The 14,430-nt window shown below is 39.3% G+C and overlaps 1 protein-coding gene across 6 annotated transcripts in view; it reads left to right on the top strand.

The window, feature by feature from the left end:
* The window catches only part of DGKB (diacylglycerol kinase beta), a 251,989-nt gene that overhangs the window by 114,042 nt on the left and 123,517 nt on the right, over nucleotides 1–14,430 (top strand). For all 6 annotated transcript variants that reach the window (XM_083705272.1, XM_083705274.1, XM_083705275.1 and 3 more), the window contains one exon: nucleotides 2,031–2,191. In XM_083705272.1, coding sequence (XP_083561398.1) covers nucleotides 2,031–2,191 — 161 coding nt within the window. The remainder of the gene's footprint in view (nucleotides 1–2,030; nucleotides 2,192–14,430) is intronic.

The raw sequence follows: 14,430 nt of genomic DNA, 5'->3' as shown, positions 1-14,430 counted from the left end.
GGAGTGTATTCGCTCCTTTTGAAAGCTAGCTACAACTAATAAAGGCAATTTATTTAATATATTTATAGCCTGCCTTTCTCCCAAGTTGGGAATTAAGGTAGCTTACATTTGAAAATAGCAATTATAAAAACAGTAAAAACAAACTTGACTAAAAAAACAAACCAATAATGAAAACACATTGCATCGTGTTTAAAACCAGCTGTTGAAATGCAATTTACCAAGACAGCAACACAGTGATCAGCTCTGCCTCCATGTTGGTTTCCAAAGGCCTGTCATTGGAAGGACTTAGCAGGAAAGACTTAACCTTCTGGAAGAAAGATAACAAATCTAACTTCTCTCAGGAAGGAATTACACAATATGGGAGCAGCCACAGAGAAGAATAAAATGTTATGGGCTCCGGGGAAGATGGTGTGTAGCAACACCTTACCTCCATGCTGAGCCCATGAGACTGCTTCAAATTGTTTTAGGCAGTTCTGGGGAATGTGCAGAAGGGTGAAACTACCCATAAACATACCCCCGAGCCTTTATTTGAAGAAGAAGAGTTTGGATTTGATATCCCGCTTTATCACTACCTGAAGGAGTCTCAAAGCAGCTAACATTCTCCTTTCCCTTCCTCCCCCACAACAAACACTCTGTGAGGTGAGTGGGGCTGAGAGACTTCAGAGAAGTGTGACTAGCCCCAGATCACCCAGCAGCTGCATGTGGAGGAGCGGGGAAGAGAACCCGGTTCACCAGATTACGCGTCTATCGCTCTTAACCACTACATCACGCTGGCTCTCTGATTCCCTCTCACCTCCTCTAATCGTACACCTCAGTACCATATCAGAAACCCACTCTATTTTTTTAATGTGTTTTTCCATGTGACATGCAGGAGCTGATATGTGGAATGTAGAAAGCCCCCAATCCCTTTCAGTGCTTTAAGAAAGAAATAGTCTGCTTGTATATCCGATGATGGGATAAACTAGACTGTTCTCAACTATGTTATTGGGCACCTTGACAAAAAGTCACATATAAAGGCAATAAATAGAAATTGTAAGTTATTGTTAATTTAGGCTCCGTGAAAGCAGGGTGACCTATTTTGCATTTGTTTGGTGGAAAGCTGAAGTTGTTTTTGTAGTTCCTTGGCCTGGAGCAAAGCCATCACCAGGTTTGAGTTGGGTTTTTGTATAGTGTTGCTGATAGCAACTGCTCTGGCTTACTTTGCTACCACCCTTTGTTGTAGCTTTCAGCAGCTGCTGTCACTTCTACACCCACAGCCACACACCCCACACACACCATGGCTGTCTGGTACTGTAATAGTCAAGGAGACTAGGAGCCACTGTCTCTAAACCATGCTGGGTGGCTGTCATGTGCTATGTTTTATGTTATCATTTTTAATTTGTATCCCGTCTTTCTATCTTGCAATACTCAAGGCGGTTTACAAGCTGAAGAAACAAAAAATGAACATCTTACAACAATCTAATGCAATACAAAAATGTGATAGTAAAACATAACTTTCAAATAGGCAACCTACATCAAAAAGTAACATTCAACAATCATCAGAATAGTATTAAATAATAATAACATATAAAGTTAAGCAGAAATCTACTCAACAGTTACAATAAATAATTTCTAAACTATAATCAATAAAACAACGGCAAGCCTCAGTACATAAAATAATACAATACAAATTGGGAAGCAGGCAGACCTTGGATCCCAGGCCATGATAATGCCACAGGTAAGGTTGTGAGGAGGAAAGAGTGACTGGCGGCTCCATCACTACAGGAGCTGGACTCACGTGACCAAGTGACAGTGGATGTTGGCATCAGTTCTGTAAGGAAATGGTAGCTCAGGCATGGTAACAGCCCTGCAGGGCAGAAGAAACTTCCATATTATGCTAAAACTGACCCAGGTTTCCACATTTTAAATGCATTTTTTCTCTTCTGAAATGCTGCATGGTGAGATTGTGGTGCTTAAACTTGTGTGAGGAAGTAAAACGAGCAGGGCAAAGGCAGTCCTGTTTAAAAGTCGGTGTGCGTGCCTTTTTGCAGGATATGAAGGTGAGAATCTTCTGAAGATCCTAAAAGATATTGAGAACAGTACAGAGATCTTGCTCGACAGGTGGAAATTTGAAGTCATACCTAATGATAAAGATGAAAAGGGAGACCCAGTGCCTTACAGCATCATCAATAATTACTTTTCCATTGGAGTGGTAAGAATTGTGCTTATTCTTCTGTGGTTTTTGTTGTGTTTTGTTTTTGCTGTTCTAAGTAACTGTTCAGAATTGATGCTCAGAGTGAGGGATGGCTGAGCACAGATAATTTATTTTATATACAGTTTTGTCTAGAAAAAGGAATACATAAATGAAACAATTTGCATAAATTTATTTACATAGTCAAAATAGAATTATTTTCTCAAGCTCTTCCACCTGTTCATGTATGGGCAATATAATCACACAGTTCCTAATGGCTCATATGAAGAGCTGTAGCTCTAAATTAGTGGTGCCTATACAAATATAAACTATGAATCATTCATTAACACCTCTTAACTGTCATGTTGGTAAATATTCAGACTTTCAAAGGCACACTGCTGAAAAAGGTTTCTTAAATATATTCTTTTGTTTTAATGGACAGAATTAGGCTTGCTTCCATACGTTACTTGATGAAAAAAGGTGCAATCTATTTATTGTTTCCCTGAATCCATTACTGATCTTCTGGATGACACAGAAACCAAATAAATAGTGTTAGCACCAAGGGAGGGCCATGACTTCGTGGTGGAGCTCATACTTTGCATGTAGACGGTCTCAGGGTTCAACCCCAGATAGAACTGTTTGCAACCTTGAAGAGTTGCTCCTGACAGTCAGCATAGACTGGGCTTCCCAAATGGTGGTGCACACAGACCACCCGTGGTCCACAAGATTCATTCAGATGTTCCACAGCATCCCTGTAAAATTGCAATTAAAAATCATGCAGCTCCTAGCGCCATGCATTACAATTGCGACAACTGGCAGAAAAATAATGACGTGGTTTGGCAGGACCCTCAGCAAATTTCAAGTGGTCTATGGGGCAGGGGGACATGTGGTGACCACTGGAGTCAACGGTGCTAAAGTAGATTGATCAATGAGCTGTCTGCATGAAAAGCAGCTTCCTACCATAACTAGAGGGAGGATGTGGGGAAAGGAGTGGCCAGATATTTTGTTAGTATTATATTGATGAGTGGAAGAATACAGAAGACATTAACACAGAACCACTTCCGTTTGGGATGAAATGATTGCTATGTGATTCTCAGCTATTCATAGAGCTATACTACTTATTCATTATTTTGCATTTGTATTTTGAATTTGTATTATCTTGCTAATCTGTCCAGTACTCAACCCAGAGTACTAGTTACACCAGCTGCCTCTTGTTTGTTCCTAGCAGTTTCGAAACCAGAGGTGCACAGCCTGAAAACTAACTTATTCTCTGCAACCCTTAAAATCCTTTCTCCAAGTTACTTAAGCTAGTGACTATTGCCATGCCTTGTAACAATTAATTACAAAAGTCAGTTTGGGGCTGACCTTAAAAAGTTTAGCTGGTGCAGAATGTGGTGACACAACTCGTCAAAAGGCAGGGAGCAGTTTCCCATACAGACAAACAGGCAACTGCAATTACAGTGGTACCTTGGGTTACATATGCTTCAGGTTACATACGCTTCAGGTTACAGACTCCACTAACCCAAAAATAGTGCTTCAGGTTAAGAACTTTGCTTCAGGATGAGAACAGAAATCGTGCTCCGGCGGCCAGGCGACAGCAGGAGGCCCTAGTAGCTAAAGTGGTGCGTCAGGTTAAGAACAGTTTCAGGTTAAGAATGGACCTCCAGAACGAATTAAGTACTTAACCTGAGGTACCACTGTACTTGTCTATTTGTGTGGAGGGGAGGCAGCAATCCAACCCCACGTGAAGAGACGCTCTATTTCAGATCATGTATGAACATAGGTTAGATAATACGGTGGCAGAACAGTTTATAAATCAAGATTAACCAACCATAGAAGCAATTCAGTGAGAACAACTAGAGTTAACAAGAAATGTTCTCTCGATTCTTAGAGAAGCATGCCTTAAGTCTTAACATTATTATTATTTTTTTTTAAAAAAAAAAACCTAGTCTACCATATTGAGACAAAATTCATTCATTGTTGCTGATGAATAGAAATTTGTATGTATTCTCTTAAAAGTTATTATCATATGGTAGCAAAGGTCTACGGCAAAGACAAGTGTACTTTTACAACACCTAATATATTACCATCCAAATGCACTATCAAATAGAAATTTGCATGATCATGATTTAATATCCTTCAACTATAGCCAGTCACTAAGAGCCTCTTATTCTGCCAATAGGAAAAAAAATATGACTGCTTAGTTCACATAATCATAAATTTGGTGTTGTTATGGGTCTAGCTCCCTTTCACAATCCTCTTAAGTTTTTAGCCTCATGTTTCTTTCCATAACTTTAATATATTCTTCCAGAATGGGAAAAGAATCTGAGCTACAACAACTTAGGATCATAACTTAATCTTATATTAGATGAGGATTTATTACCATCACCCACATGTACTACAAGCAAATAACACTGGTGTTTCTGACGCTAAGATGGCAATGCAGACTTGTAATTGATGCTCATCTAAACATGATGGCAGTAAATTAAAGTGATACCCAGAAAAAAAACAAGAAATACAAGACAAGGAAGAGGAAACCTTTTAGTACACCTAGTCATTTTTAAAAAGACATCAGCCTATATCTAAAATATAATTAAAAATTATATTTCAGCCTTTTTTATGTACTTGTTTAAAATACTTATATCCTGCTTTGAACATCAGAATTCCATCAAAGGGACTAATAATAATATATAAATTATAACAAAATTTGCATCTGCAACACTTAAAAGCATTGAAAAATGTACTGGAAGTCTAAACTTAATAAAAGCAACAAAAACCGCTTAACATATATTTACAGGCCTATGTCCCCAAACCCTGTTGTAATCACCAAGTTTTCAGTCCTCACTGAAAAACAAACTATGATAGAACTATGATAGAAGCCAGTCCTTGATAATTTTGTTTATTTCACACATTTAAATATTCCCTGTCAGCTAAATGACTCCCAAGCTGAAATGTAAAGTAAGGGTAGAATCTGAAGTGTCAGTGCACATGATTGCATCTCATCTTCAGGCTTTTCTGTCCGAAACTGATTATTTAGAGCCACTCCAGTCTGGTTTTCGGCCGGGTTTTGGAATGGAAGCTGCCATGGACTGAGAAATGAATAGTAGGAGCCCTACCTTGCTGATTCTCCTGGTTCTCTAGTGGTTTTCAATATCATAGACCAAGGTATTCTTCTAAGCCCGAGATGGCTAGAGAGTCAGTGGTAGAGTATCTTCTTTGTGTGCAGAAGGCCGAAGGTTCAACCCCATGCATCTCCAGGTAGAGCAGGGAGAGAACCCTGTCTGGAAGCAGGCAGCAGGCAGCAGGCAGAGTCTTATCTCCAGCCATAGCCATGCAAACGTTTAACATTAAAACAGCAAACAGAGGCTTATTTCCAGTGTTAGTGCTGTGGTCCATCAAGGTTTCGATCCTTTCAAATACTCCTGTGGTTTTGTTTTTGCATATGGGCTTTCCTTCAGAATGTAATCAGCCACATTCTTAGAGCTCTCCTGAGCTTGTTGACTTAGAGAGCCCTGGGCTCAACCCTATGCTCTTCTTTGCATTCTGCATAGATCATAGGAACAAGATCTAAGCAGTTGAATATTTTATTAAAACAGCACTACAGAATACTGCTTTGGAGTACCTCTGCATTTTATATGGGGGGGGGAGAGAAAATACTGAAGCTACATGAAGGAAAGCAAATGTTCAACTGCAACTTCAGAATTATACAGAGACCTAAAAGCTCAGATGAATGTAACTGTCAGCTAGGTGGTGTATAATTAGCTTATAGTTATGTTAGTCCGACTATACTGTTAATTATTTATGGCATTATTTTCTCTATATGAGATTTGTAATTCACTAAGTAATGATTAACAGTTCATCATGGTGCTGTATTAATAATAATCCACCATAACTGTGATACATTCTCATATTGATAATATTATTTCTAACAGTCACTGAAGTATAACAGTGTGAAGTATTTCCTCCCATGAATGTCTTGTTAAGGATTTTCTGCTTAAATATTGGACAATATAGGTTAATTCCAGAATGTCTGCATTCTGTTTCACTTTGTTTTTGATTGCTTATAACCTTTGATGGTATGTTTTATTTGGCGCATAATGTAGTGATAGGCACAGTATAAATAATGAATTCTACAGCTCCCCATGTCAGATGTTGTATTCCTGTTGTAAGAGCATAACACAAGCTGTTGTTGTTGTTGTTGTTTAGTCGTTTAGTCGTGTCCGACTCTTCGTGACTCCATGGACCAGAGCACGCCAGGCACTCCTGTCTTCCACGGCCTCCCGCAGTTTGGTCAAACTCATGCTGGTAGCTTTGAGAACACTGTCCAACCATCTCGTCCTCTGTTGTCCCCTTCTCCTTGTGCCTTCCATCTTTCGCAACATCAGGGTCTTTTCCAGGGAGTCTTCTCTTCTCACGAGGTGGCCAAAGTATTGGAGCCTCAGTTTCAGGATCTGTCCTTCCAGTGAGCACTCAGGGCTGATTTCCTTAAGAATGGATAGGTTTGATCTTCTTGCAGTCCATGGGACTCTCAAGAGTCTCCTCCAGCACCATAATTCAAAAGCATCAATTCTTCGGCGATCAGCCCCAAACAACAACCGTATAGTTAAAGCTGTGGTTTTCCCAGTAGTGATGTATGGAAGTGAGAGCTGGACCATAAAGAAGGCTGATCGCCGAAGAATTGATGCTTTTGAATTATGGTGTTGGAGGAGACTCTTGAGAGTCCCATGGACTGCAAGAAGATGGTAGTAGAGCCCTATTCTGGATCAGACCAAAATCCAGCATAGGCCAGCATCCTATTGGTCCTCAGCAACTGGTACTCAGAGGCATAGTGGTTCTGACCATGGAGGTATTTTAAAGCCAAGATGGCAATTAAATGAACATGGGTATTTCTTTATTTTGTTGTGAATTTGTGATTCCAGAGATTTTTCTTATTGTCAGTTTGAGGTACTTTCTCCCCTTGGGACAATATACATATATTGGGAAAACGTGCCATCAATATTTGATGCTGGTTTCAATTGATCAGGATACAACCATGTCATAGTACCTGACACAAATTAAAATATGATTGTTGTGTCAGTCTAATATACAAAGCCAGGTATTTGCAAGGAAGATAAAAAGAATGAATGAAGATCATTCCATGTGTACATCTGGTCCATTATGATAGTGCAATACCAAGGCATCGTTGTTTTCCCTGAATGTAGGAAAGGACATACTTCTTCCATTGATGGGCATTTGCTTAAGAGCTCTGGGTGAGTGTGGGAGCACATGTGAATCCTTGTATCTTAGCTTGGTATTTTAGATTATCCATTTATGAACTTCAGCAGTAACTGTTGAATACATGTCTGTCCAAAAGGAAACACTTACCCACTAAGCCCAACCATTTCTATTCTGGAGAAAGAAACAACCCAGCTGTTGATCCTCATTTTCTTTTTATTGTTCATATTTTATTATGGAACCAACTATTTACATTCTCCTCTCATTATCTACCTTTGAAGAATGGGTGCTAATTTTTTAAGAGAGGGGAAAAAAACAAAAACTTGACAATGGGGGTCTAATGAGAAGAAATTGTTTTCTGAAAGGCAACTGTGATCATTTTTGAAGTTATTAGATTAATAAGTGCAGGCTTAGTCAATGACATTTCCTATCTTAGGAGGGTTATTGACATTTTGATATGAGACAGAGAGACCTTTAATGAGATCTCAATCAAAGGTAATATTTAGATAATGATACATGAATTCATAAATACTAGTCAAATAAAAATGCTGTAGTCCATTTTGGCTTTCACCTTATGGGAATCAGCACAGGCCACAAGATTAACAAGATCATGATTGACTATTATACCCTCTCACTTTAACGCCTAATTATGTCTGGCTAATTGTATGAGATAATGTTTGAAGCTGAATTTAACAATGTAACTTAATCCATCATCCAGACAGATTCCCTGGGAAAAGATACTTACCACACCAGGTATTAATAATTGCTGCCAGTGTTAAATGTATAGTGTTCGATAGTGTGGTTATATTCAGTACATTTTCAACCCAGGCCAAGTGATTTCAAAATCTCTGAAGACAAAATCCTATCCGGGAGTTAACTGAATAATACAGAGTGATAAAATAAAGTTATCTTTGCACCTTTACTGATTTGCATTCTGGGAGAGGAGGCAATATCTGGATGTGAAAAGCAACAACACGTGATTGGCACCACCAACATGGTTGTGGTATTAATCAGTGTACCACAGGCGTGTGAGATCTCACTATGAGGAAACTGCTCTCCCAGACATGTTAACCACCAACCCACAGTGCCTCTGTTTTCCCTGGGTTCAAGCTCAGTTTACTGGCCCTTATTCAGTCTGCCACTGCTCCTAGTCCAGCCCATCCTGGCTCAGAAATTATGGAGAAATAGAGCTGTGTGTCATCCGCATATGGATCACACTTTGCCCCAAACTCCAAATGACTGCATGTAGTGACTTCATACAAATGTTAAACAGCATTGGAGACAAGATGGTTCCCTATGGTACAGCATAGTGCAAGGACCATGGAGCCTAAACACAGTTCTCCAGTGCTGCTCTCTGAATACAACCCTGTAGGTAGGAGCAGAACCACTGTAAAACATTGCCCTGCAGTGCCAGTCCCACAAAATCAGCCCAAGAGTATATCATCATCAATGGTATCAAAAGTCCATACCCTCCAACATTTCTCAGATGAAAATAGGGATGTCCTACCATACCCTCCAACATTTCTGTGGTGAAAATAGGGACACCTTAAGGAAAAACAGGGCATTCTGGGATCAAATCAGAAATCAGGATGGCTTCTGTAAATCTGGGACTGTCCCTGGAAAATAGGGACACTTGGGTCCGAAAATCGCATTCTGCCTGTCCCACTCTTTATACATGTCATCCATAAGGGTAATCAAGGTTGATTCATGCCCCAAACTCTGTATGAACCAGATTGAAATGGATACAGGTTATTCATATCCTATAGGAACTCCTGCATATCATATGGTTTATGATATAAACCGTAATATCCAGCATGGACTTTTTCAGGAGGGGGCATACTACCTCCTGTTTAAGGGCACCAGGCACCAGTCATTTCCATAATGCTGCATTCATCACATCCCTGGATCTGTTCCATCAACCACTTTCACCAGCCAGGATGGGCAAGAGAGTAACAAGCTGGCCTCATCATTGCAAAGCCCTGTCTGCATGATCAGGCCACATAATCTGAAATTGGCTACGCAGAGTATGGGAAAGCACTGCACTGGCTCCCTCAGCTGGAGTTGCAACAGTAGTGGTATCTAAGGCACGATGGAGCTGAGCAAATTTATCATCAAAGCGCTGTGCAAACTGCTCACAACATGCCATCAAGTGCTCCAGAGGTCCATCCAATGCTTCTGGTGCACCCAAAACAACTCTGCTGAACTGCTCTTTACAGTTGCAGTGGAGGCAGCAAAGTTTTGCCTGAGTAAATGTGGGGGCAGAATTGGCATCTGGATTTGTTGCCAAATCTGTTTCCAGGGTTTCTATCACTGATGCAGGTGAGTAGCTTTTTGGGGGGTTAGGGGTCGTCTGCCTATCACTTAAGGCATTTGAGAGGGGAGTATCATTTTCTATAATGGAGTGTAGATTGTTGACAATATGTTGTCAGCTCAGAACATTATGTGTCACAACAGAAATTAAATTCTACTAGATATTATGGAGTAGGCTGTTGGGGATTTTGTTTTCTTTTGTTTTGTTCGAAGCAGCTTCATGTTTGCTTTTGAAGTCTTAATTCGACCCTCTGATTTACCTTGAGATAAGTTGCTGTTCCTTTAAAAGGAAAAGAAGTGCTGCAATAATGAATAATAAAAATAAACCATTTCTCACTCCCACAGCAAGTGGTTACAAGTACTACCACCTGGCATCTTAGAGAAATATAATAATAATAAGCATGCTTTCTTGGGGGGAAAATCAGTGATTTGATGCATGGCAAGAATAAGCAAATCCATACAAGTCAGTCTTGACTTGATTATATACAGAAACAAAAAGAAGATGCATTTTTGCCCCATGTACAGAGGACAGTTTTTAAAAATATGATGAAAAAAACATTGTTTTCCATTCATTCTTTCAAAAGAATTCATCTTGTTTGGCTCCAAATGCAATTTCTAGTGAATATTCTCTCTTTCTCTTCTCTTGACCAGGGGTTCGTTCCAGTGATTTTTTGCATGCTGAGAAAAAAAGTTGATTGAAGCCAATTAGCTTCATGTTGTATTTCCCCCATTGCAAATCTCACTCTTGTTTAGAAGTAAGCTTCAGATCTGGTAGTTTTTCACCTATTCCATATGGTCCCACCTGGTTTTTAAGATCTGCTTTGGTGCCTTTGTGCCAGATTTTCTCTCTCTTTGGGAAGAATTATCTGATGGGGATAAGAGCCCAACCTTCTTTCTGATTTTCCTGACCTTATGAGTCTCACTCCTCAAGGACATATGCATTTTTGTCATTAGTGAGTGCATGGGCACATCAACATGTAATCAGAAAATTGAGTTGCGAGTGAGAGTTGCCCAGTAAAATTAGTTGGTTCCACACTTCAGTAGGGTCCAAGTATGGAAGAAAGAAATAGGGGCATTTTGCCCTGGTGGGGGGTGGGGATGCCCAGGCTGCAAGTCTGCTATGATGAGGAAAAAATGTTAAACCAAGATTGTAGAACTGACACAAAAACAAAACTCTCTATGTGACACTATGCTGCTGTTCCAGTAGGATCATGACAGAATCTCAGGTAGATATACAATTGTAAATACTTTAGTAATGGGTTACCAGGCTAAACCAATAAAAGACATTCATGCTCACAATTCATTTATGTTCTTGCATAACTCCTTGCATCAGGATGGCATCTCAACCCTTAAGCAGCAGGCCTCTAGTGATTAGTTCTGTATGAAACTAAAGCAAACAGTATTTAGTTACCAAGAAGACCTCCTGTCATTCCTCCTTGTTCCTTCTTCATTTAGTTCAATTATTCCTCTTTCTCTTTCTTGCCCTCAGTTTTGCTCACACCTATGCCCATATGGATTTCTACAAAATCAGCGGTACTGATTTAAATTAAACACCTATGGCAGGGCTAACAATCATACATTGACTTTCAATTTTTTAAAAAATAGTTAAGATGCATTAAGTTATAATTTTAACTACTAATGTACTTCAACTTGTGCAAACTAGACTGAATCGGTTCTTAATCAAATTAATGCAACTCCTAGGTGTGGATATGGTTCCAGTTCACACTCACTCTGCTAGGTCTATTCAGACACTTTTTTGCTGACAGTTCACATGAATGCAAAACTGGACAATGGCCTGCCACGCTTGCATGGATTGCCAGCAAAGGGTGTGAGCCTGTATTCATTGATGAACTGGGTCAAATGTGAATTTCTTTGGTGTGGCTGCGTTCAGTGGTCTTCTCCATGTGGAAAAGTTTCAAATGCCTGAGCTATTTCTTCCTGTTTGGTACATCAGAAAAAGGGTAGCACAATCTGACAAGTTTGAGGAATTTATGCGTACTAAATAGAAATGACTATACAGTATTCAACTTTCCTTTTTCCTCCATGCAAGAATGCTCTTTGTATATTCATTAAAATTAGGACGGAACCTGAATAAATCATAGAAAGGCTGTGGTATAATGATGATGACTTTGGCTTGCCAAAACTCTGAGGCATCTCAGGAATTTGCATCTTGCATAGTAAAGAACATAACCTCAGCATACCCCTCCAAGTCATGGCAGAGGGGAGCGTCCAAACACTGTAGCCTGCCTGTTCAGCTTCCTTGCATACATGGTGCAATTCATGGCTTCAGTCATTGGCTTGCACTTGCCAGATTTGTGAGCCTTGAAAGAATTTGCTGTGGTGGTCCAGTACTTTCTGTACCAGCCACAACATTCCCCAATGATATATTTCCTCTTCATACCTGGACACCCTAGTATCTGACTTAGATGATAACATTTCTAGCAGTGGTTCCACTAACTTGTTCCTTCCCCAAATAAAGGTTTAGCTGCTACTTTATATGTAAGTTGTTGGAGAGTAGCTACTTTCATAGATGGCACATAACTGGTGGGGACATATGGCTTTAATTAAGTACCCTATTCTAGCTCCTTCTTAGGCAGCTATCCACATGGCAAACGATCTTTGTTGAACACAAATCAAGTTTCACAGCTGTCTCTTAAAAGAAACTGATTTAATGACATAGGTTGCTTTTAAACACTCTGTTGGGTTACGTTTTAGAACCTTAGGAGATGAAGCCAACAGAAAAAGATGGGTAGGACACATACATTAAATATCATATGGTTCTTCCCCCCCCCCTTCTTCTTTTTCTTACATTTTAGTCTCCTTGAAGTATTATTTTTGAAGAAACAATTATGCAACAGTAAATGTTGGCAGGCAGCACTTTGAAACCAATATGATTTTTTTAAAAAATGTTCTTGTATTTTTCATAATTTATCAACCAAAATGTGGCTTTTACAAATAGATAAATTACAGTTCTTTGGAGCTGCTTGTTAGAAATTTGTTGGAATTGTTTTTAACATGTGTGGAACTCAAGCAATAAGATTGCTTTAGCAAGATTGGCCAATGCTGTGACTTGTAAGTGGATTTTGACTCTTGGACAATTCAAAGTATTAAAAGAAAGGTACTGCTATCCAGCAGACATACAAATTCTCTCATACCCAACAAAAATTGAGAAAATCCTAAGGATTGTTTTCATTCCTGTTCATAAGTGTTCATGAATCTGTAAGTTATAAATGTACGCAGAGAACCACAGATTTGGGGGATCTTTAATCTAGAAGTTGTACTCCACAATCTAGAGTTTGTAATCCACGTGGGCTATTGCACTGTGTTTGTACACACTTAATTACTTGGAGGAATGATCAAAAGACAACTGTGTCTCACTTTGGGCTAAATAATAATAATATTTTCATTGCCAAATTTGTGGTCAGTGAATAATGAAAGGCTCATTGGCTTGAAGCACCTCATGTGGTGTTGCAGAATAGCAAGGTGAATTGTTATAAATGCTAGATTGTACACAACCTTTGTACACAAAACCACATTGACTGAACCAATAGCTTGCACTTAGTTCATTTCTATGATGGGGATAGAGCGGTGGGGGGCAGGGTGTGGAGAGAGCAGGGAGGAGCACTAGGGAACCGACAGGGCAGCAGTGGTGGCCTCCACATACCAGAGGAATTCTTGAAGGCACATGACTAGGGTTCAGATCTCATGAGGACAGTGAGATGGAGGAGATAGAAAGGGAAGAAATGAAATGCTAATAGAAAAGATGATTCCCTGAGTTCCACCATTACCCGAGGATGCTCAGTCACAGCTGCATGCCAAGGTTCTAGGAGCAGCTAGGCATGAATTCTTTGGTGCCTAGACTGTTCTGGACTCCTCTAAATTGAGATTCTGCGTGATTCCAGTAAAATAGTAAACATGAGGGAGGTAAAGATAGGAATGCCTTTGTAGGTTGTTCGTTGTAATTATTGGGCACATGCAGAAGGTTGACTGAACTGAGCTGCTTGGTAACATAAGATGGCTCCTTGATAATTCCTTCTTCAGCTTATGCTGAAAGTCAGGTTAAATGACACTGCATAAAGTACATTCAGAACAATACGTCTAAAGTAAGTCATTCAGCATAATGCTCTATAATATATTTTATGCATGGTTTTTTGAAGGGGGTTGAAGAACACTGCCTTAATGTGACATGGTAGCAAATCTACTTTCCAGATTATAGAAGTCTTTGATACATTTAGCAGGCATTATTTTTATAATTAATAAACAAATTGACCTGGAAGCTGTGAGCCCCCCCCAAAAAATCATTTTACTGTGTACCATCTCAAGTGATTTATAGTTTGACAGAAACCAAATTCAGTGTCATGTCTGACATAGCAAAAACAATAATTTGTATGTATTTTCAAATTGGAAATTATAAATCTGTGAGATAATGTAATTTTTAATTGGTGTGAAAAACGCAGTAATTTAACTGTGAGCACCAAAGTGATTTTGTGTCAAAACATGCCTCCATTGAGACTTCTTCTGAGGCTGTTGCTCCTAGACGTATCATGGTTTCTTGCTTCCTTCTTTCCTGTTATTTCTGTTTTTAATATTAATTTTGCTTAAAAGATTAATATTGCAGATGCCAGCCGAGCTTCCAGGGTGATTTACAAAAATACAAGACAAAATTACCCAAATAAAATACAACAACAACATGTTTAAAAATATGAAAAATATATATTAAAAACCTAGCAAGTGTG

The sequence above is a fragment of the Podarcis gaigeae genome (assembly GCF_964106915.1).
Source record: "Podarcis gaigeae genome assembly, chromosome: 12".
NCBI classification, from domain to species: domain Eukaryota; kingdom Metazoa; phylum Chordata; class Lepidosauria; order Squamata; family Lacertidae; genus Podarcis; species Podarcis gaigeae.
The sequence above is the reverse complement of the archived record's forward strand: the minus strand, read 5'-3'. Positions and strand labels throughout refer to the sequence as shown.